The sequence below is a fragment of the Pteronotus mesoamericanus genome, unplaced genomic scaffold (assembly GCF_021234165.1).
Source record: "Pteronotus mesoamericanus isolate MK-2021 breed Mesoamerican mustached bat unplaced genomic scaffold, CSHL_Meso_final contig_26, whole genome shotgun sequence".
Classification (NCBI taxonomy): Eukaryota; Metazoa; Chordata; class Mammalia; order Chiroptera; family Mormoopidae; genus Pteronotus; species Pteronotus mesoamericanus.
In genome coordinates this window covers 2,829,917-2,852,005 of record NW_026555109.1, presented here as the reverse complement: position 1 = coordinate 2,852,005, position 22,089 = coordinate 2,829,917, and the positions used below count along the sequence as shown (strand labels likewise).

The 22,089-nt window shown below is 40.1% G+C and overlaps 1 protein-coding gene across 7 annotated transcripts in view; it reads left to right on the top strand.

Moving 5' to 3' along the window:
• The window catches only part of GGACT (gamma-glutamylamine cyclotransferase), a 54,836-nt gene that overhangs the window by 24,041 nt on the left and 8,706 nt on the right, over nucleotides 1-22,089 (top strand). The window contains exons 2-4 of one of the 7 annotated variants that reach the window (XM_054574349.1): nucleotides 705-890; nucleotides 9,041-9,081; nucleotides 9,773-9,842. The exons of 1 other annotated variant lie outside the window; for it this stretch is intronic. In XM_054574349.1, the coding sequence (XP_054430324.1) occupies nucleotides 9,824-9,842 (19 nt within the window). In that variant the 5' untranslated portion in view covers nucleotides 705-890; nucleotides 9,041-9,081; nucleotides 9,773-9,823. Of the gene's footprint in view, nucleotides 1-704; nucleotides 891-6,056; nucleotides 6,527-8,945; nucleotides 9,082-9,772; nucleotides 9,843-12,591; nucleotides 12,702-13,564; nucleotides 13,576-22,089 lie in introns of those variants that run through there. 5 more of the 7 variants (XR_008529218.1, XR_008529219.1, XM_054574350.1 and 2 more) reach the window with 5 other exon arrangements.

Genomic DNA, 22,089 nt, shown 5'->3' with positions numbered 1-22,089 from the left:
GGAGAGAAATACCTTCCATTGTCCTGCTAGATTATGAAGCTTTCTCACACTTGTATGAATATACCTGCTCCATGCTTCATTTCCTTTTGTGACAGAATTCTTAAGCTCATTATGTTTTCTTCGATCTTACAATGCACCAGGCAGGCTGTTAATAGCTTCTCTCCTGTTTTCACAGTGATGGTGTTATAGCTCAAGTTTGTGGTTTCTCCCTTGCCTGCAGATCCTGCCCTGCTTCCTATAGGTGCTCACTAGCCTTATATCAAATCTTGCTCTCAGGGGCACACATAGGGAGCAAGCTGCAGAACTGGGGTTGGGGGGAGGATATGTGGGTGAGGTACATGGGGTGCTGGGGACGCCTGTAGACCATTTGAGGGGTCTACTGGTGAGGCTTCCCCAGTGACTTATGGCCTGGCTTCATGATGGAATCCACAATGCAGTCAGCAGGAACTGTATCCCTTTAATGCTCTCCCCAAATGTTATCTTCTGCTCTCCCAGTCTGCTCCTCACCCCTAATCACAGAGCCCACAGTTTAATCCTCTGGATGCTGTAAGGAGAAATGAGTCCTCTTTAGCACTGTCCTGCACAGCTGGGGAAGCCAGGCACTTTCTCTTCCTCTTTCCAAATCTCCTGCCACTTTGGAGAAGGGGTGATGTTGTCAAAGTCAAGCTGTTCCTCTCATTTGATCCTCTGTGTCCAAATTCCAGAACTTTTCCTCTGGAAACCTGGATTCCACAAAGGCTCTCATGTTCATGAGTGACTGCTCAAGTCAAGGTTCTCCAGGTGCTCCTTGACTGCTGCCAAGAGGGTCTGGAGCCAGTTCACAGGATCCTGCTGGTTCCACAGGCTCTACCGAGGTCAGAGGTCTGCCTGCCTGTTAGTCTGAAGCACAGGTAGGTGTGTTCCCCCTACCCCTGGGTTCCATGGCATATGGCATTGGATCCCACAACTCCCACAGAGGCATTTTGTGAATGGATGTCAAATTTTTTTGTTGGGGTAGAGGAACACAGTTGAGGGATATGCTGACACCAGAATGCTGGCATCATTCAGTATTTCATTGATCTTGATGTCTCTCATTTCTCTTAATTCCACACTTTTTATTACAGCTCCATAATAAGTATTAAAATAAAAGCTTTATGCAGCTTTTCAGTATTGTTTAGGATATTCTAGGTGTTTTTAAACTTATATAAGTTTTAGAATCAGCTCATGAGTTTCAAAAAAAAAAAAAGGAACAGAACTTGGTGTAATTTTCATTAGATTATGCTGAATCTATAGTTCCATTTGGGGATAATTGTCATCTCTACAGTATTGAGTTCTGATTCATGAAAACATGCTACATATCTCCACCTACTATATATTTATTTTCTCTCAACAATGTTTTGAATTTTCAGCATACAAGTGTTGTACATATTTTGTTAAATTTGTGCCTATTTCAGATTTGGCACTATTGTAAATGATACTGGTTTTGGTTTTTTTTTAATTTCAAGATTCAGTTTTTCTCTGCTAGTATATAAAAATATAATTGATTTTTAAATATGAGAGGGGGGCCCAAAATATCTGAATTTATATATATAAAAATGTTGTACATTTATTCTTACATTTTTAAACATCAGTCACCTTCAAAGTACTCTCCATTTGGTGCAATACCCTTATCAAGACATTTTTTTCACTGCTCAAAACAGTTTTTTGAACTCATCAACTTTGATGCCATTCAGTGCTTCTGTCATTTTTTTATTTTACCTTTTCTACATCTGCATCTAAGTCCCTTTGAGGACTTTTTTTATCCGGGGAAACAAAAAGTCGCTAGGGGCGAGACCAAGTGAATAAGGAGGGTGGGGCATAGGACTCATGCCCTTTTTGGTCAAAAACTGCCAAATACTCAGTGCAGTGTGGGCAGGTGCTCTCATAAATCACCCATCGTAAAATGGGCAAACACATTCAAAGTGTCTTCAAAAAAATTTCACTGAAGCTGAACACAGACTCTCACAACGCCAGCTGGTACACTGATACAGATGGATTCCTGTAAAATTCACCTAGGAGGGAGAGCCTGTACTACAAGGGACCTGCCCTCCAGAAGATAATTCCATTTTTAGGGCGTCCCCCCTTTTATTGACCTTGAATCTTAAGACCTTGCTAAATGCACTTGGTAGTTTCAGTAGTTTTCCTGTCGATTCTTTCAGATTTTTTGTACAATCATGTCAACTACAAACAAAGATAGTTTGAATTCTTCCTGAAGTATATTCCTTTATTCTTCGTCTTCCTTTACTACCCTGGCTAAACTCCAGTTTCCAACACTGAGTAGATGTGGGAGAGCTGACAACTCTACCTTGTTTTCAAGGGGAGAGTATTTAATTATTCACCATTTAAAAGGATATTAGCCCGGTAAAGGGGTTCAAGTATATGATGATGGAAGCTATGACTTGGGGTGGTGAACACACAATACAAGATACAGATTATGTATTGTAGAATTGTACACTTAAAACATATATATACACACACATATATACATGTATATGTATATTGTAATTTTATTAACCAATGTCACCCCAATAAATTTAATTTTTAAAAAGGATATTAGCTGTACGTATTTCATAGATGCTTTTTATCAGATTGAGGAAGCTCTCTTTTCCTAGTTTGATGAGAATTTTGATCATGATTTTGTTGAATTTTGTCAAATACTCGTTCTGCATCCATTTAGATCACCAAGAGGTTTTTCTATTTTAATCTGTTCATATGATGATTCATTGGTTGATTTTCAAATATTAAACTAACCTTACATTGCTGGGATTAAACATTCCATGGTATTGATATTTTTTTTTATTTATTGCTGGATTTGATTTGTTGATATTTGTGTAAGACTTTTGCATGTATGTTCATAAGAAATATTAGCCAGTAGTTTTATTTTCTGTGAATGTCTTTTGTTTTGTTTTATTATCAGATTATAGTGGCCTCATAAAAGCAATTCCTTCCTATTTTGTGTGAAAAATTTTATTTAATCATTGTATTTTTCTTCCATAAATTTTGGTAGAATTCACCAGCAAAGCCATCTCTTTAACTATGAGTAGAGATTCATAAACAGATGTATAGCTATTTAGGTTACTATTTTTTTTCTATAGTGAACTTTAGTAGTTTGTGCATTTTAAGAAATTATTCATTTTATCTAAGTTCTAAAATTTATTGGTATAAAATTGTTCGCTGTATTCCCTTGTTATCTTTGTAAACATCTGTAATATATATAGTGATGTTCCCTCTTTGATTTGTTATACTGAATACTTCTCGCTCTTTTTTTTTTATGGTGGGAGTGGGAAGATCTATAAAAGCAGCAAGTATAGTTCAATCATCCCATTTATCTATCACACAGATTCATAAATAACCAAGATTTTGCGACACACACCTCATTAATTTTTTTATTTATGGAAGTATTTTAAAATATAAGACATTATGATATTTCATGAACTCTAGATACTTCCATACTCATCTCTAAAAAATAAGGGTATTTTCTTATAAATCATAATGCCATTATCCATACCCAAAAATTTAACCTTAATTTCCCTGGTGTCACCATCTACTTAGATATACCTATAAGATTTTCCTGATTGTCTCAGAAATGCCATTTTACAGTTGATAAGTTCAAATGAGAATCCATACAAGGTCTGCACATTACCCAGGGCTATTATAAATCTTAAGTTGCTTAAACTAGGGGAAATCACCATCATTTAAAAAAAAAAATTCTCCCATGGAATGCCCATTTGCTTCCAGTTGGTGTCATTTAACTCTTTCTTCTATAATTGGAGGTTGTTCAATCTGAGAATGAATGTATTATGACTTGCAGCCTTCGGTAGCCCTGTGAAATCTGCCTTCACTCTCATGCCCTGGGGGAGCATTGAAGAGGGGTAAGCCACTTCTGTGAAGCCTTTGGTTTCCTTCGCTTCCAAATTCCATTAAATTATATGTAGCACTGTAATTGTCCTCCTCTTGTTCACTGTAGTTTCATGCTTGTAAACCTTGTTCTCACGAAGGTGTTCTCTACTCTGTTACTATATGTGTTTAAAATTAAATGTACATTTTACAAAAGTACAATATATGTCAGAAAAGTGTAGAAGTCATAGCTGATGGATTTTCTTAACGGGAACACACCCAGGCAACAAGCACCTGAATTAGGTGTCTCGTCCTTCCCAGTCAGTACTTTCCGCCCAGGGTGTCCACTATTCTGACACCCGCAGCCGAGATCAGGTTGGCTGTTATTTACCTTCATATAAATACAGTCATGTAGTTGGCACTATTTTTGTCTCACTCCTTTCATTCAGCATCACTTGTGAGATTCAGCCACGCTGTACATGTAGTTCATTTGTTCTTGCTGTAGAGTTTTCCCAGTGTAACACAGTTTATTGGGCTATTTTACTGTTGATGGACATTTGGGTAGCATGTAGTTTTGTGCTAATACAAATGGAGCTGATCAGAATAATTTTATCTGTTTTTTTCTGCTGAACCTGTGTTCACGTTCTGTGGAGCATCTGCCTGCAGTGGACTCACTGGGTCATTGGGAAAACATAGGCTCAACTTCCACTGATACTGCCAAATGGTCTTCCACTGGGGTTGCATGAGATAATTTTTTAAATTATAAATATTTCCTGTGTCACTTCCCACGCTTATTTAATACTCCATAATTATTGCCATCACACAGAGCTGAAATCCAGAGCCCCTAGTGACCTGGGCCCAGCTTCCCTCTTTCTCCTCTTCCCCAGTTCTCAGGCTCATGCTGCAGCTCCCAGGTGCACCCAGGCTGTCCCCTTTGCTCAGACCACCCTCTTCTGCCCTGCTCATCTGCTGCCCAGGTAGCATTCCCCTTCAGGACACATAATACCCAGCTTTCCCATGCACATCTTTCATTGACCGCCTCACAGTGTGTCTTATCTTTTAATGCATTTATCTCCCCAACTAGACTGCAGCTTCTTAAAAACAAGGACTGCTGTCTTGTTTATTTTTATGCCCCTGGCTGTTAGCATGATGCCTGGCCTATCACAGATGCTCAAAAAATACTGAATGGGTGAATGAATGAATAATCTTTCAACTAGTCTGGGAATACTAAACACTCAGCAGATAATTCTAACAGAATCTTGGTGGCTGGTGGATCACTCCTTGCTTTACAAAAACTTTAAGCCTGGCTTTGGTTTTTAAAGTTGTACAGACCAGGGCTTACAGCACCGCCCCTCCCACAGGTGTGACAGGTGGGGAATAGCAGCAGTGCTTCCACTTTGTACCGTGGTTATCTGTTACGAAAACCAGGGAGAGCTTCAGTGTTTTCTGCCACCAAAACTGTGTTTTTCTTCTAGTTGACCACAGTGTATGTTGAGGGAAGGTACATGGATTTTGGATTGAGTCATTCCATTTAATAGCCATGCTGTTTTAGTTAAATAACTCCTCTGAGCCTTGGTTTTCAATGTGTGAAATGGGACAATAACACCTGCCGTGCAGGACTGCTGAAGGATTGGGGAGAATGTATCAGCCCCCGTACAATGAATGTACTTCCTCTCTGTGGGGAAATAGGCGAAGTTAACAAACTGCGCTCAAGCCAGTTTCCACCTGGCACTCTCTGTTCCTTCTGGAGAGATCTGGGTGGGGCTGGGTTGCATCCGCAGCTATTCCTGCCCTGGAGAGAAGGGGTGGGCCCTGCAAGCTTGGCTAGAGAACAGGCCAGAGGACCAGGGACACGCAGGGTGGCTTCAGTGCTTGCTGTCTCTCACACAGGGAGACACAGATCCTAGAAGCCCCTCCTTTCCTTCTTGGGAGATGTAGCCCACTTGGGCTATGCTGGTTTTTCTCCCTGGTGAGACAGGAACCAGCTACTTGGGGAACTGTCTTTATTCCAGGATGATGGCAGAGATGAATTCCATAACTCAAAAATAATTATAATCATTGTTATATTAAAACAGTGCTGAGAGTCTGCATGAATGTTGAAGGATCAACTCCTTTGGTCGCTGGTAGTTCCTCTCTTTCCCTCTAGAAAGGCTTCAGGGGTGGAGAGGACCTGGTTTATTTATTTTTATTTTTTTTTAAAGATTTTATTTATTTAGAGAGAGGAGAAGAGAGAGAAAGAGGAAGAAAACATCCATGTGCCAGAGAAACATTGATCAGATGTCTGTAGCACACCCCCTGGCCCGCAACCCAGGCATGTGCCCTGACTGGGATTGAACCTGAAGCTGTCTGCAGTACAACACCCAGCCCACCAAGCCACACCAGTTAGAGCAGGACCTGGTTTATTGAACCTGCCTTCCTTCTCCTCCCCTGCAACATCTGCACCTGATTCATGATGGACAGCAGATCCTAGGGTCCTGGTTCTTGGTGGGGGGCATTCAGAGAACCAGTAAAGAGTTGCAGTTTTAAGGGGCTTCAGGTAGGACTTTGGTCAACCCTTAAATATTGGGGGGTTTTGTGAAGCATGGCCCTCTGGGATTGGGAGAGAATCACTTTTTTCCTCTGCAGGGGGAATTTCTGAGATATTAACAAACGGTTAGTACCAGCTTTTTATCATGAAAGAACACAGTAAACTTAAAAAATAAAGTTCCATAATGAAAAACAAAGCTAGTGTTCTGTTTTTGAAATGTTTGGAAAAGTGTTTAAACTGAACATGGCAGCATCTATTCTCTGATGATTACAAAGCAGTAACAAGGAATTTTTATATTTTAACAGGGGTTTTGTTCTCCCAGGAGTAGACTGTGTGTTGGCTTTTAAGTGGTTTTTAAGAGCCAAATATAGACCACCCTGTGATTTTTAGTAATATTTAGGGTCCTGGGATCCAGTCCCACACACCAGAAAAACCCTGAGGAAGATTGGTGTGCTTGGCCTCCAAGCCTGTGGCTTCTGTCAGCTACTCCCAGCTGGATTTTAAAGTGGAATTTTGGGGGGGGCGGGGGAGGGGAGAGCAGAGTGTATAAAAGGGTTGGATTTAATTAGTTCAATGCATCCATTAGTTCCCTTGAAGCCCCTGTCACTTGACACAACATATTTTTCTAGAAGTTTTGGACTCAAAGACTTCTGACTACTGTCAATAAAGTGACCAGCTGTGTTTAGTACTCATAGGAATGTAAGTAAATGGATTTACTTTAAAGTAATATTTTAAAGCATCTTAGTAACATGCCCTTAATTTCCTCTCTTACTCCCCTTCTTTCTTGTAATTCAGTTTTTGTTTATCTCTCAGCTATTTATTGAGTTTTATTTGGGAATAATTAGAAAAGCACTAAAAGGATTTGGGTGCTTTGGGGCCAGGTAATTAATCAAAAAAAGAAAAACCCATCAGGTTTTGAGTTCTGTTATTATTTTTAGAAAGTCTTTAAAAAATTGTTTTAAAATGGGTGTGTGAATGTGTAGACGTGTGTGTATGTGTTGGGGTGATTCTTTTTTTGCACTAATGGAGGCAATTAACTTTTGTAGGTTCACATTCTTCCTGCCTACCTGATTATCTCCAGGTAGCCAACATCTTTTTGGAAATTTTAAACTGCCTTTTAATAATATTCTTGGCAAAGGAAATTCTGAAGGTAAATCTGTTATTGCTACTAAAAGAATTGAGTGCTGAATTCAAGAGCCCTGAATTGGAAATGGAGTTTGAATTATTTCATGTTACTGGGCTGTTGGCAGCAGGGCAGCTGGTACCAACAGCCCAGGAACCTGTGCTGCTAGTTTTAGAGTAGTGCTCAGAGTTCTTTTTGTATCGTAGGTGGTGTTCTGGGATATTTAGCAGTTGTAGTTGGCAATCACTTTTCAGTCTTCTCGCTGACTAATATTCTATCCTGTGTCACTGGGGGAGGCCACTGGCTGGCTCTCCTGTGGATCCTGAGCCCAAGGGAGGCAAGCCCAGCATACCTTCATCTCCTGCTACCTGCTGTGCCCTTGCCCCACTTGGCCTGGGCAGGGCAGCCCAAGGTCAACAGAGGCTTGGCTTTGACATCTGAGCCCTGGGCTCTCTGTCCAGTGCTCCTTCTGGGAGTCTTGTTCCTCCAAAGTTTTGAAATACTATATTAGATGTAGGGGGCTTGGGACCAGGCCTAGCTAGGGGCTTTACCTGCCTTTGTAACAATTTTATCTATCGCTTTTGGGTAGGCCTAACTTCTAAAATATTTATGTAAGAGCTGTTTAAACAGGTTTGTTCTCTTCTCTCTAGATTATTTTGTTAGCAAACCACCCAGAAGGGAATGCTTTTGTGTGATATTTTGTAATTATTCTTTTGTGTTGCTTCCAACTTAAATTTTTAAGTTGTGTTCATTCCCAAACTCCCCATTTCTCACCTAAGTAAGCAAAACACTCAAAATACAACTTTAAGTTAATGTAGCCTTAAAATGTTTCTGAAAAACAAAACCTTTTAAATAATACACTAATGGATAGTCATTACCTTTCCCTCCACTGCTTACTGCCTGAGTTGTCACCAAGAGAACAAAAAATTACCTTTTAGGGGCATACAGGGTAAAGTGGAAGTTACCTGCCTTCAACCAGGCCCAGTGGCCCTTCCCATGCCCATCAGAATAGACTGTGGGTTCTGACAAGACGCAGATTCTTTGCGCTTCCTCCTTGGACTGGGGCCTTGCTCCAGGCAGAGGTAACATATTTTGGGCTACTGCCAGCAAGCAAGTTAAAAGCTGTGCTCTCCTCTAGCAGGCTTGCAAAAATATTCTAAGAGGCAAATCAATTGCTCCATTTCTTAGTAGCCAACTGTGGATACATCTGCTTGGTCAGCAGCCAGTGCAGACAGGCCCTGGGTGGGTGATGACAGCTGGTGAGGCCTGACTCTTCACCCCAGTCCCTGTCCTACAGGGGGCACTGTACCCTCCATCACTCCATCACACAGGGACGGCTCTACCTTTCTGCTGCTTCCCTTCCGGGACTCCAGGTGACTGTTACAGAGAAGTCTGTCTTGTCTTGCATGTTTGGTTCCATAAAGTGATTGAGTTTAAGGAAGGCTACCATAAATCTGCTTTAGAAATACTTTGGAAATACGTGAATGCTTGTGAAAATCCTAAATAAGAGAGACATTTTTTTTTCTGTTGATTAGGGACTGTGAAGTATGTTGAACTCAGATAAGAATATAAACTGGTAAGAATAATTATAGTCCTAATGGCCTGCAAATTGCCTTCCTCCCACAATCTCATTTAATTTTTTTGTTAGATTTTCTTTGAGGTATAATTTACATGCAAGAAAATTGACATATTAAGTGCACAGGTTGGTAATTTTGACAAAAGACAAGAACACTGCCATCTTCCTAGAACGTGCCCCGCCACCTCCTGTCCCCACTGATCTGACTGCTGTCTCTAGAGATTAGTTTTGCAGGTTCTAGATGGCCTTTTATCTCTATAAGGTTATTTGGATGCTTACCATTGCCCTTACTCCAGGGAGGCTGGGGGCAGTGCAGGGAGTGACTGGCCCCAGGTCAGAGGCTCGGGGTCCAGAAAACTGTCCTCTCCCTGGACCTTGCCTCTGTGACTGAACCTCTGAAGGAAATGAGGGCACAGCCACAGAACTGAATTCAATTCCTGTAAATTTACACCTAGGGCACTATTTGAACTTATGTGTTTTTTTGTGACAAGGAAAAATCGAGATCTTAGCATTGACTTTATCATTCATCTTTATATTGTGCAATGTCCATTTTAATTTAAATACAAATAAAGGATTATTTAACTCATGTGGAATCACAGAAATGATAATATTTCACAACTTGTGCATGCATATGTATTCTTACCAGAACTAGAAACTCTGCTCAAAACTATCTCAACCATATTTCTTTCAGTTCTTGACATATGTACATCCTACCAACACTGCCCACCCTCGGCTCCTGACGATGAAGCAAAGACTGAGAGGTAGAGAAATTCTGGGGTACTGAGTCACCTTTGCCCTCTGTGTCACCGTCTTCATTGTGTATGGTTGTCTGGTACAGGGAAGTACCCAGATAAGGAAGATTAGGATAGAGCTTCTTGGTTGTTAGTATTTCTGAGCCCTGTATTGCCTTCTCCAGGGTTCAAAGCAACTGCTTGGAATGGAAAGTGTGGCCTCTTCCAGCTGACCCAGTCATAGACGTAACACATCACCTTGTCCTCACTTCTAGTCTCACTGAATCCTCTCCGTCGTGGGTCCACCAGGATTCCATGCTTCCAGGGCACTAGAAGCATAGAATAGGTGTCTGCCCATGGGGCTGCACAGGCCTCCCCGGCTCACTAGAATATGCTCTAGTGTCCCATCAGACTTCGCTTACACAAGTTAAGATAAAATTACTAAGAATTCCAGGATGGTGGCCACCTTTGAGTGCAGATTCCCCAGGCTGACTGCACTGGTGTTTGCTTGGTGCTCAGTAAGTGCCTGTGGGTTCCTTCTAGGTGAGGATATAAACGGAACCTGGTGTGGGGCAGTGGCCCAAGCCACCAACTGCAGGGGGCCATCTGGTGGCTGGAAGCTGTTCCTGTTCTGCAGTTTCAGGTGGGAGGGAATGAGCGGAGCACCCTCTTCTAGAGCTAAGGGAGAGCCTTGTAGGGCAGGAAGGAGGTGTGAAGACAGACACATCTGCTGTGTTACCTTAAACTGGGGGACCTGTGGAAGTCACTTCACCTCTTATTTTCCCCATCTGTAAAATGAGGAGAAGCTAGGGAATGAGATCTCTTGAGTTGTGTAACTTGAAAATGTAAGTGAAGCATTTAACATGGGTCAGGCACAATGTAAATGCTCAATCATGGTGGCCAGCATTATCTGTATTTTCCCCTCTGAGCCACAGGTGGGCCTGCAGGTGAAGCCCTTGTTCCTGAAGCTGTGCCCACAGGGCAGGTAGGCACTTTGTGATGGTCACTCCCCACCCCACCCAGAGAGGTGTCAGACCCGCTGTCAGACCCCAGCAGTCTCCACTGCACTCTACTCTGGCTGAATGTTCCAGGCCTTTCCTCAGCTTCCTGTGCCTCCTGCTGGGAACTATGGGGGCTGGCAGCACCTCCACTCCCAGCTGCACCTAGTATTTAGAGCAGTGGCCCTGGCTGGCCTGGCCAATTCACCATCCTCCATTTCTATAAAACCCTTTCCCTGATTCGGTGTTTAGGGATTTTCCTGCTGTTCCTTTCCAGACTTTTAGAGTTGGCCTGGGGGATGGTCATCTCCCTTGTCCATCACTGTATGTTTTTAAAATGGCAATGCAATAGTCATTAAAGTGATGTGGCATTAAAAATTTTTTAAAGTTTTTCTCATAGCTAAAGAGTAAAAACCCACAGAATGGTTGCTGAGGGAGCATTCAGAGGACCTAGTGTGCATCAGAGACCGTGAAGCGCCAGTTTATTTGCAGGGGTCCCATGAAAGTCCAGAGTTTGAGGGAGTGGCTGGGAGTGGAGACCCTAACTTCTTGATTTCAAAGGTGCCACCATTTCGCCCAAGCTATGTGGTTAATGCAAGAAAGGTGTTTTGCCATAAACTTTCTAGGGTATTCAGCGGGGTTGGCTGGGCAGGAAGCCCTTGTCATTGCTATAAAGAAACTAGCAAGCAAGAGAACGAAAGCATCAAAGCATCCACAGGATGCAGTCGCGCCCTCCCTTGCCCACCGCCCTCTAGCCATTCCGAGAGGAGAGTGACGTGACCTTGAAGCACTTCATGCTCACAAGCTGAGCTCCAGTTTAAAGTTCAAGGCATTTTGTTTTTTCACCTGTTTCCTACAGTTCTAAGAAACTTCTGAAGAATTAATGTGTAACTATATCGGACACGCAGGCATTTTCTCAAGGGAAAATAATGTTACAGGAGGAAGGGAAAGGTGGCTAGTTGACTGAGATGTGAGGTTTCTGTAAAATAAGAAAAATCCTCTTTAGAGCAGTCATGGACAACATCCTATATGCTTTTCTCTCAGATTTGGCCTCACTTTGTAACATCTGCATCTTCTAAAGGCCACTGCCAAGTGTTGCCTTGTGGCCACATAAGGACTAGGGCCCCAGTTGTGAAACTAATCCTCATTTGTGACAGGGTGCCCTTCACAGATTTGGTGGGGCCATGATTCTGCTGGAGCTGACTTTGACATAAGACGTTGAATGATGAAAGCTAATTTATACAGCAAATGGAAAGACAGATAAGAGGGAGCTTCCCCATTTGTTCTTTGGGGCCCATGTTTCTGGTTCTGAAACAGCTCATCCTCCAGCCAGTGATGAGTGACAGAGCAGGCACCTCAGAGGGCCTAAGTTCATGCGACCCAAATCCAGGTGTTTTACCTGTCTTTTCTAATAGTCCTAACTTGACAACAAGCAGTAGGCATTATTAACAGCTTGATGTTTTTTCGCTTGGAGAAAACAGTTTGTAGTTACGACACAGTTTTTACTAACATTTCTTAGTATTAAATTTTAATACAGGATGAATATTTTATGGAGACCCCTTTTTTTAGGGTGTTTTTATGGTAGAAGCTGGTGTCCATTTAAATCCTTTTGCAGATTGATTTAAGAAGAGTTAAATACTAGCCCTTTTCTTGTTTGGTTCACCTGGTGTGTGTGTCTCTAAATATGCTCTAAGTAGAAATAGGCATAAGCTATTTCTAATTTATAAACTAGCATAATGAACTTATAAATTAATTCCTGCCTTTTACATTCTTACCACCAGGTGGCCGAGAAAAAATATCAAGCAGGAAAAATTAACTATGTGAAGGACTTGTAATCATTTTCAATTTCTGCTTAAGTGATGAAATATGAAACTGTAGATGGAATGTGTTTCACGAAAGAAAACTGCTGAATAACTGACAGAGGCATTTCAAGCAGTGCCAGGTCAGATGGACTTTTTCATCAGTGTTTTTGTTTTCTTAAATATTGACAATGTTAAACTAGCCAAATTTTGCTGAAGTGAAACTTTATTTTAGACTCTAAGCCTGTTCCATCTCTGTGCTGACCCCTGGATGTCCACATTATTCCAGACCAGCAGGACATGGGAAAGGGTTTGGCTTTTGGGCCTTTTGATCCCCAAGTACTCACTGCAGCAGTGGCCTCCCACTCAAAACTTTATAGGTTTGTAATGTTGGTTACAGAGATGCTGCTTGAATTCATTTAGAATCAATTCTAAAACCCAAATAATAAAGTTTGCTAAATTGAATGTTAATATCTTGCATGTCTTAATGATAAGGTACTATAGGGAAATCATGCATAGAGAAGGTGACATAACAGGGTAGAAAATGCTTTTAGACTTCTTTTTATGGACTACATCTATTAGAGTGAGGACAGTACCATATGGCAGAAATTGTACTCATCCTACCCCTCATGCTCCTAATGCATCTTGAGAATGGTGGATCTTGTCCCGTGGATACAGAACCCCACCAGTTTCCTTGCAAGTGCTTCATGTGGCTGCCTGGCTTCTGTGCATTTCCAGTTTGCCCTTCTATTCTCTAATTTATTAACTTTAACAAGTAACCTCTTGGTTGTACATGATTTTATTCACAGTTTGTTTTTCTGACTCAAAGCGAACTTGAGTGCCTTAATCCTCTAGTGGGAATTAATTGCTTGTTTCAGTGCTTAGAGCTGATCCTTTCTCAATCTCCACAGGGATAAGTTTCTTCCTGAAGAATCTGTGTGTGTTGTTCAAAAGACAATCAGAAAGGTAATGGTGTTTTTCTTGTGAAAGGAGCCAGAAATGCAGAATATTCATTTTCTTTTTTATTATATAAGAAGTATTCTCAAACTAGTATAAAAGATACAATTTAACAGGTAATATGTAGGAAATTATATTTTGGTCATTATTATTTGCTAGAAAGAAGTTTAATTTTTATCACCAGGTTTTCTTTTATGGGAAATAAGCTGCCATCTTCTGCAAGAAGAAAGTTACTGAACTGATTTTCTGCAGTCATAATTAACATCCTATGGCCTAACCATGGTCATTTCTATGTAATATCATCTTCCCAGGTATTCTTGGCTCTGAAAAATCATTAAGACCACAACCAGTATTTCATATGGCTTGATTCCATCTCCCATTTATTATGTAGAATATTTCCTTTTTATTTTTAAGGGGTGTCATAAGAAAAATATAACATAGCACATATTTTTATATGCTCTTGCTAAAAGAAGTATTTGGGGTAGAGAACTTAGGAGAGAACAGGGTCAAGGGGAAGAGGGAATTCATTGGGTGCTGAGGCCTGGCCCACAGTAAGCATTAAGAGCGATTAGATGTTAGGGAGAAAGGATGAACCCAGTTTTAAGTAGCAGGAACAGAAGCTCAAAGAATTTAAATGACTTTCCCAAAGACTCACAGTTGCTAGTTGAAGTTAGTGCTGGAGATGAGAATTTGACTTAGGCCTGTCATTGTGCCACAGTACGTTTTATACTTGTCATGCACTGTGTCCTTAAATGTCCATCTATAAAATCTGAGGCTGTCCTGCCCGACCATCAGTGTCCTATAGCAGGCCTACCTGGGAGCATCTACTTCACATTAAAGCACAGATGGGACCACTACTGAAGGGCATTCTTCCGTTTGCTCTAGAAAAACCTGTGGCTCACCTACAGTTATTTCTATCCACTATTTACTAAACCAAATTCTTGCATTTTATCCAAGACTCTGACCATAATCCAGTGCCATAGAAGGAATAACGTATCAGAAGGAGACAGGGTGGAAGACACAGTAATATATGAGCCTCAGAAGTTAGCATCCCCTTCTGTAGTGGCAGTGCCACCTCTTACAGCATGGTCTAGGGACATGGTGCATCAGAAGGGTTGGATGTGCTCCTGATCTGAAGGAACCACGGGCATATTTCAAGTTAGCCTGGCTTTAGTTCTGAGAGGATCTGGCCAATAGACTTTCCGTATGTTCTATTGGTTGTGACACTCATAGTGGCCCTTGAAAATTGGGTGAACATGACAGACAAGGAACAGCGTTATAGGGAGATGTGGAACTCAAAAAAGGGAAGAAAAAAAAAAAAAGACTAAACCCAAAGCTAACAGAGGAAGGAAGTAATAAATATTAGAGCAGAGGCGAACAATAGAGAAAAATCAACAAAACCATGATTTGGTTCTTTGAAAATATCAACAAAATTAGCAAAATTTTAACTAGATAAACCTAGATAAAAATAGAGAAGATACAAATAACTAAAATCAGAAATGAAAACAGGGAATTACAGTCCATTTTATAGAAATAGAAAGGATTATAAGAGAATACAATGAACGACTGAATGCCAACAAATTGGATAACCTAGATGAAAGGGATAAATTTCTGGAAACACACAGACTGAATCATTTTGAAATAGAAAATGGAAACAGACTTATAACTAGTAAGAAGATTGACTTAGTAATCAAGAACTTGCCACGGCAGAAAACCCCAGAATCAAATGGCTTCACTGGTAAATTCTACCAAACATGTAAAGAGACACCAATACTCTTCAAATTCTTTCCAAAAATTGAAGAGGAGGGAGCACTTCCAGATTCATTCAATGAGGTCAGCATCATCCTGATACCAAAATCAGACAAAGACACTGTAAGAAAACTATGGACTCATATCCCTGATGAAGATTGATGCAGAGATTCTAAACAAAATACTAGCAAAACAGAATTTAATACATTAAAAGGATTATATACCATGACCAGTGGGATTGATTCCTGGAATGCAAGGATTGTTCAAAATAGGTAAATTGATGTAATACACTGTATTCACGGAATGAGGTTGAAAAAAACCACACACTCACAGTTGATACAGAAAAAACATATGACAAGATTCAACACCATTTCATGCTAAAAACAAACTAAGCCATATAGAAAAATACCCACAGCTAACAACACACTCAATGGTGAGAGAAAAACCTTTCTTATAAGATAGAGAACAAGACAAGCATGCTTGCTTTTACCACTTTTATTCAACATTGTACTAGAAGTCATACCTGGAAAATCAGGCAAGAGAAGTAATAAAAGACATCCAAATTGGAAAGGAAGAAGTGAAATTATCTTTGTTCACATATTCTCATATGTAGATATACTAACATTTTCATGCCAAAAAAAACCTATTAGAACTAATAAATGAATTCAGCAAAGTTGCAGGATACAAAATCAGTGCACAAAAATCAGTTGCATTTCTATATATTAACAATGAACAATCTGAAAAGAACAAAATACTTAGGAATAAACTTAACCAACAAGGTAAAAGACTTATACTCTAAAAACTATAAAACATCGCTGAAAGAAATTAAATGAATGGAATGGCATCTCATGCTCATGGATTGGAAGACAATATCAATTCCTATCAAAATCCTCAACTGCATTTTTTTTTTTAACTGAAACAATGAAGTACTGACATAAAGACATATATAAACCAATAGAAGACAGCCCAGAAATAAACCCTTGGAAAATTGTCAAATGATTTTTGATTAAGGTGCAAAGACCAATGGGGAAAAGACAGCCTTTTCAGCAATTGAGAAACTGGATATCCACATGCAGAAGAATAAAGCTGTACCCTTACATTATATCATACATAAAAATTAACTCAAAATGGATCAAAGACCTAAATCTAAAAGCTAAAACTATAAAGCTTAGGAGAAACTTAGGGCAAAAGCTTTATGACATTGAATTTGGCAATGATTTTTTAGATATGATACTAAAATCATACTCAACAAAGATAAAAATAAATCGGATGACATCAAAATTAAAAACATACACATCAAATGATATAAATCAAGAGTAAAATGACAACCTATAGAATGGGAGAAAATATTTGCAAATAATAGCTGATAGGAGGTTAATATACAGAAAATACAGAAAACACCTAAAAACAGTGAAAAATGTTCTAATTAAAAAATGGGCAAAGGATATGAATAGACATCTCTCCAAGGTAGATATGCAAATGGCCAATAAGCACATAAAAAGATACTCAACATCACTAATATGGAAATGCAAAGTGGAGCCACAATGAGATGCTACCACCCCACACCAGTTAGGATGGCCATTATTCTAGCAAAAAAAAAAGCAAAACAAAAAATAGAAAATAAGTTTTGGCAAGGATGTAGAAAAATTGGGACCCTTGTGACTATAGGTAGGACTATAAATTGGTGCTGCCACTATGGAAAACAGCATAGAGGCTCCTCAAAAATTTAGACATACAAATACCATAGGATGTAGCGGTACCCAAAGGAATTGAAAGCAGGAGTTTAAAGATGTATTTGTACACTCATGTTCATAGCAGCAATGTTTGCAATAGGTGAAAACAATCCAAGTGCCCATTGATGGATTCATGAACAAAATGTGGTATATAAAAAGAATGGGATATTATGCAGCCTTAGATAACTTAGGAAAGAAATTCTATCACATGCTACAACATGGATGAACCTTGAAAACATTATAGTAAGTGAAATAAGCCAGTCACAGAAAGACAAATAGTTGATGATTTTACTTTTATGAGGTACCAAAGTAGTCGAACTCAGAAACAGAAAGAAGCATGGGTGGGCTTGGGGAGGTGTATTGGGGAGTTACTATTCAATGGGTACAGAGTTTCAGTGTTAAAGTGAAAAAGAGTTCTGGAGATCGATGGTGGTGATGGTTCCATAACAATGTAAATGTACTTAAAACCAATGAAGTATACATTTTAAAAAAGGTTATGATGGGTACTTCTGGTCAAAATGGTGAAGTAGGGAAATGCCGTGCTTGCCCCCACCCATGATCACATCAAAATTACAATTATATTATAGAGCACCATTGTTGAGAACTACCTGAAGACTAGCTGAACAGAAATCCAGTAACTAAGGATATAAAAAAGAAGTCTTGATGAGACTGGTAGGAGGCTTGGAGAAAAGGAACAGGCAGGTCCCACACTCATGCATGACAATTAAGAATCAGGAGAAATAGCTCAGCTGTGAAGGCCCCCTGCTGAAGAGCAAGGAGTCTCAGCTCCAAACCCAGCTCCCTAGCCTGTGACACCAGTGCCAGGAAGAGGAATCCCCATTATGTCTGGCTGGGGAAACCAGCTGAGGGCTGCTGGAGTCACAGGTGTTTCTCTCAAGGGGACTGTACAGAGGGTCACTTTCTCACGAACACCCAGCACAGGGGCCACTGCTCAAAAAGCTCCAGGGACATACAGAGGGGAACTAAATCAACTAGCTTGAGAGTGAGAGCTAGAGGGGCAGGAGTCAGGTCAACTGTCTCCAGGGACAGAAGCACTTGACAGGCACCATTGCTCCCTTGTTGAGCCCTTTCCCCACATAGTCTTGCAGGTGGAGCTGGATACAAAATCTGAGCTTTCCCATAACTGGCTAACACCGTTCTCCCTACCCTAGTGATTCCCTCAGACACAGCCCCCACGTCTCATGCCTGGGCTGAGCCACTTCCATAGGCTTTTCCACACAAGGGGCTTGCCTTGGTGCGGACCTTCCTAAACTCTTTCAAAGGACCTTACACCCTACACAAGTGGTGACTGGACTCAGCTTGCATTGTAACATATCAGGTGGCCCCAAGTCTGTGATAAACTGCAGCCAGTGTTGGCTTGGAATGTAGAGTGAACTAAGTAGCCACAAATACAGCACAAGTTGTGGCTGGCCTTAATGCACATTGTCCTGGTGCCCACCAAAGGGCTCCAAGCCTGGCACCAGTAGCAGCTGGTTTGGGTTTGCAGCATACCGTCTACCAAGTGCTTCTAAGCCCAGCACAAGTGGCCGCCGACCACAGATCACTGTAGCTCCTACCAGGCAGCCCCAAACAGGGCATAAATGAAGGCTGACCTTGGCTTGCAACAGATCCCCTCCCAGGATTGTCTGAGACCAACACACCTGGTGGCAGGTTCCAGACCACATCAGAGCACCACCCAACCAGATCCACAAATGACACACCCAAAGGGCAATTTAAAATACACTACTATAAACATACTTTAATATGTGTGAAGCATGTGATAACAGCAACCCAAAGAAATAAATAGAAAGGAATCCAAACATGACACTACAGAAAGTCATCAAGATACAAAAGAAGAGAGGAAATTAATATGAAAGAAACAGAGAACTAGAAAAGCAATCAGAAAACAATAAAATGGTAATAACTACATATCAATCAGCAATTACTTTAAATGCAAATGGACTAAGTGCTCCAATTAAAAGACAAGAGGGTGGCTGGATGGATAAAAAAAATAAGACCGGTACATATATTGCCTGTTATTGACCACTTTGGATTGAAAAACACAGACCAAAAGTAAAGGGATGGAAAATGATGTTTAATGCAAATGGAATGACAAAAAAGCTGGGGTAGCAGATGACATGATACTATATATGAAGAACCCTAAAAAAATCCACCAAAAAATCTATATAAACTAGTAAATGAATTCAGTAAAGTAGCAGTATACAAAATTAAAATTCAGAAATTAGTTGTATTTTTATACACCAGTAACAATTAGAAAGAGATATCAAGAAAACAATCCTATTTACAATCTCAACGAAAAAAAAATTTTAAAAACCTAGGAGTAAATTTAACCATGGAAGTAAAGACCTATACTCAGAAAAATGTAAGACATTGAAGAAAGAAACTGAAGAAGATACAAATAAATGGGAGCATAAACTGTGCTCATGGTGGGTAGAAAGCATTAGCATTGTTAAAATGTCCAGACTAGCCAAAGCAATTCAATGCAATTTCTATGAAAATACCAATGGCATTTTTCACAGAATTAGAATAAGTAATCCTAAATGACTATGAAACCACAAAAGACCACAAATAGTCAAATAATCTTGAAAACAAAGAACCAAGTTAGAGGTATCACACTACTTGTTACCAAAGTACTATACTAGGGCTATATAGCAGTCAAAACAGCATGGTACTGACATAAAAACAGACACATAGGTCAGTGGAACAAACTAAAGAGACCAGAAATAAACCCATGCCTATAAGATAAATTAACATATGGCAAAGGAAGCAAGAACATAACAATGGGGTAAAGGCAGTCTATGTAATACAATAAATGGTGCTGGGAAAATTTGGACAGATGCATGCAAATAAAAAGAAATTAGACCATCACCTTGTACCACATACAAGAATCATTTCAAAATGGATTAAAGACTTATATATAACACTTGAAACCAAAAAAACTCTGAGAAGAAAACATGGGCAGTAAAATCCCTGACATTTCTCTTAGCAATAATTTTTGACCTACCTCCTCGGGCAAGGAAAACAAAAGAAAAACACAAATGGGACTATTTCAAACTAAAGAGTTTTTGCACAGCAAAGGAAACCATCAACAAAATGAAATGGGAGAAGACAGTCACCAATCATACATTCAGTAAGGGGTTATTATCCAAAATATGTAAGGAAAACATACAGCTTAACACCAAAAAAAAAGTCCCCATTTAAAAAAAAGAGGAAGAGGACCTGAACAGACATTTCTCCAAAGGAGACATACATATGGTCAGTAGACATATGAAAAGATGCTGCTGATCATTAATCATCAGGGAAATACAAATTAAAACCACAGTAAGTGATCACCCTCAAACCTATCGGGATGGCTGTCATCAATAAATCAACAAACAATGTGTTGGCAAGAATACGGAGGAAAGGGAACCCTCATACACTGTTGGTGGGATTGTAAATTAGTGTAACCACTGGAAAACAGTATGAAGGGTTACTTAAAAAATAAAAAATAGAACAATAGAAGCAATGCCACTTCTGGGTATTTAGCCAAAGAAATCTGAAACACTAATAAAAAAATATATGTACCCCCATGTTCATTGTAGTAGTATTTATAATAGTGAAGATACAGAAGCAACCTAAGTGTCCACTGATAAAAATGTGCATATATATATACAATGTACTATTACCCAGCCATAGAAAGAATGAAATCTTGCCATTTGCGACAACATAGATGGACCTAAAGGATATTATGCTAAGTGAAATGTCAGACAGAATAAGATATATATCATAGGATTTCACTCATATGTGGAATATAAAGAACAAAAATAAACCAAACAGAAACATAGAAACAGAGACAAATTTATAGTTGCCAGATTGGAGGAGGTTTGGAGAGAATGGGTGAAAAAGGTTAAGGAATTACAATGTACAACTTGCCAGCTATAAAAACAATACAGTCACGGGGATGTAAAGTACAGCATAGGGAATATAGTTAATAACGTTGTAGGAGCTATGTATGGTGTCAGATGGGTAATAGACTTACCAGGGTGACCACTTTATAAGGCATATATATATAATCCTTATGTTATACTCCTGAAACATATTGTATGTCAATTGTAATTTTAAAAAATACTTAAATGGTTAAGATGGTAAATTTCATGCTTTGTCTATTTCTCCATGTTTTAATATCCAAAAATTAAAAAACAGAAGGAATTGGTTTATCAGACACAATTCATTCAAAATAAGTGGTGGAAAGAAAAAGAAAAAAAAGTGTAGGGAAGTAGGGTCTTTTACAAACTGGTGCTGCCACTGCAGAATCTGAGTCCTAGGCTGTATTTCACCGAGTTACCTACCCTTGGCTTTGGGGTCAGTCTGAAAGGCAGAGAGCCATGGAGGCTTTTGGAGTCCAGTATACTTAAGTCCATTTCCTGGTGCTGTCCCATCTAAGCTCTGTGCCTGGAGCCCTCATCTAAGCTACCTTATTTAGTTTCCTCAATTGATAACTGGGGATAACACCACCTATCTTACAGAGTGTTGAGGATTTGGTTAGCTCTCTTCAACATAAGAGGAAACATAACGTTTAGCATGGCCCGTGGCAATCAGGTAAAGCTCAGCAGAGCTGTGCAAGGGTCGCCAGAGGATCTCCTGCTCAGCACCACTGCCCTTGAACGTGGTCATAAGCCCCCAGCCCCCATTGGAAATGCCATCTTCCACAGGTCTCTCTGATCACTATTTGTCCTACCCGAGCTCCTCCTAAGCCCACTATCACTCTTGGATGAAGTATTTCTTTTCTTGCTTTGTAGTTGAGTCCCTTAGTAATGAAAACAAGCATCCTTTGTGGAAAAACTGCTCTCTACTGGCACTCTTATGCCAAAGCCCAGGCTTTTCCCCACAGGACAGTTCTAAACCTATTTCCATTTGCAAGTCCTCACCCCTGATGGCACCCCTCCCCATCCCAAACAGACAGCATCATCCCCTACTTTAGGGAAAGGCCAGACAACCCCGCATGAACATCCCTGCTGCTGTCCCTTCTGTGGCAGGTCCC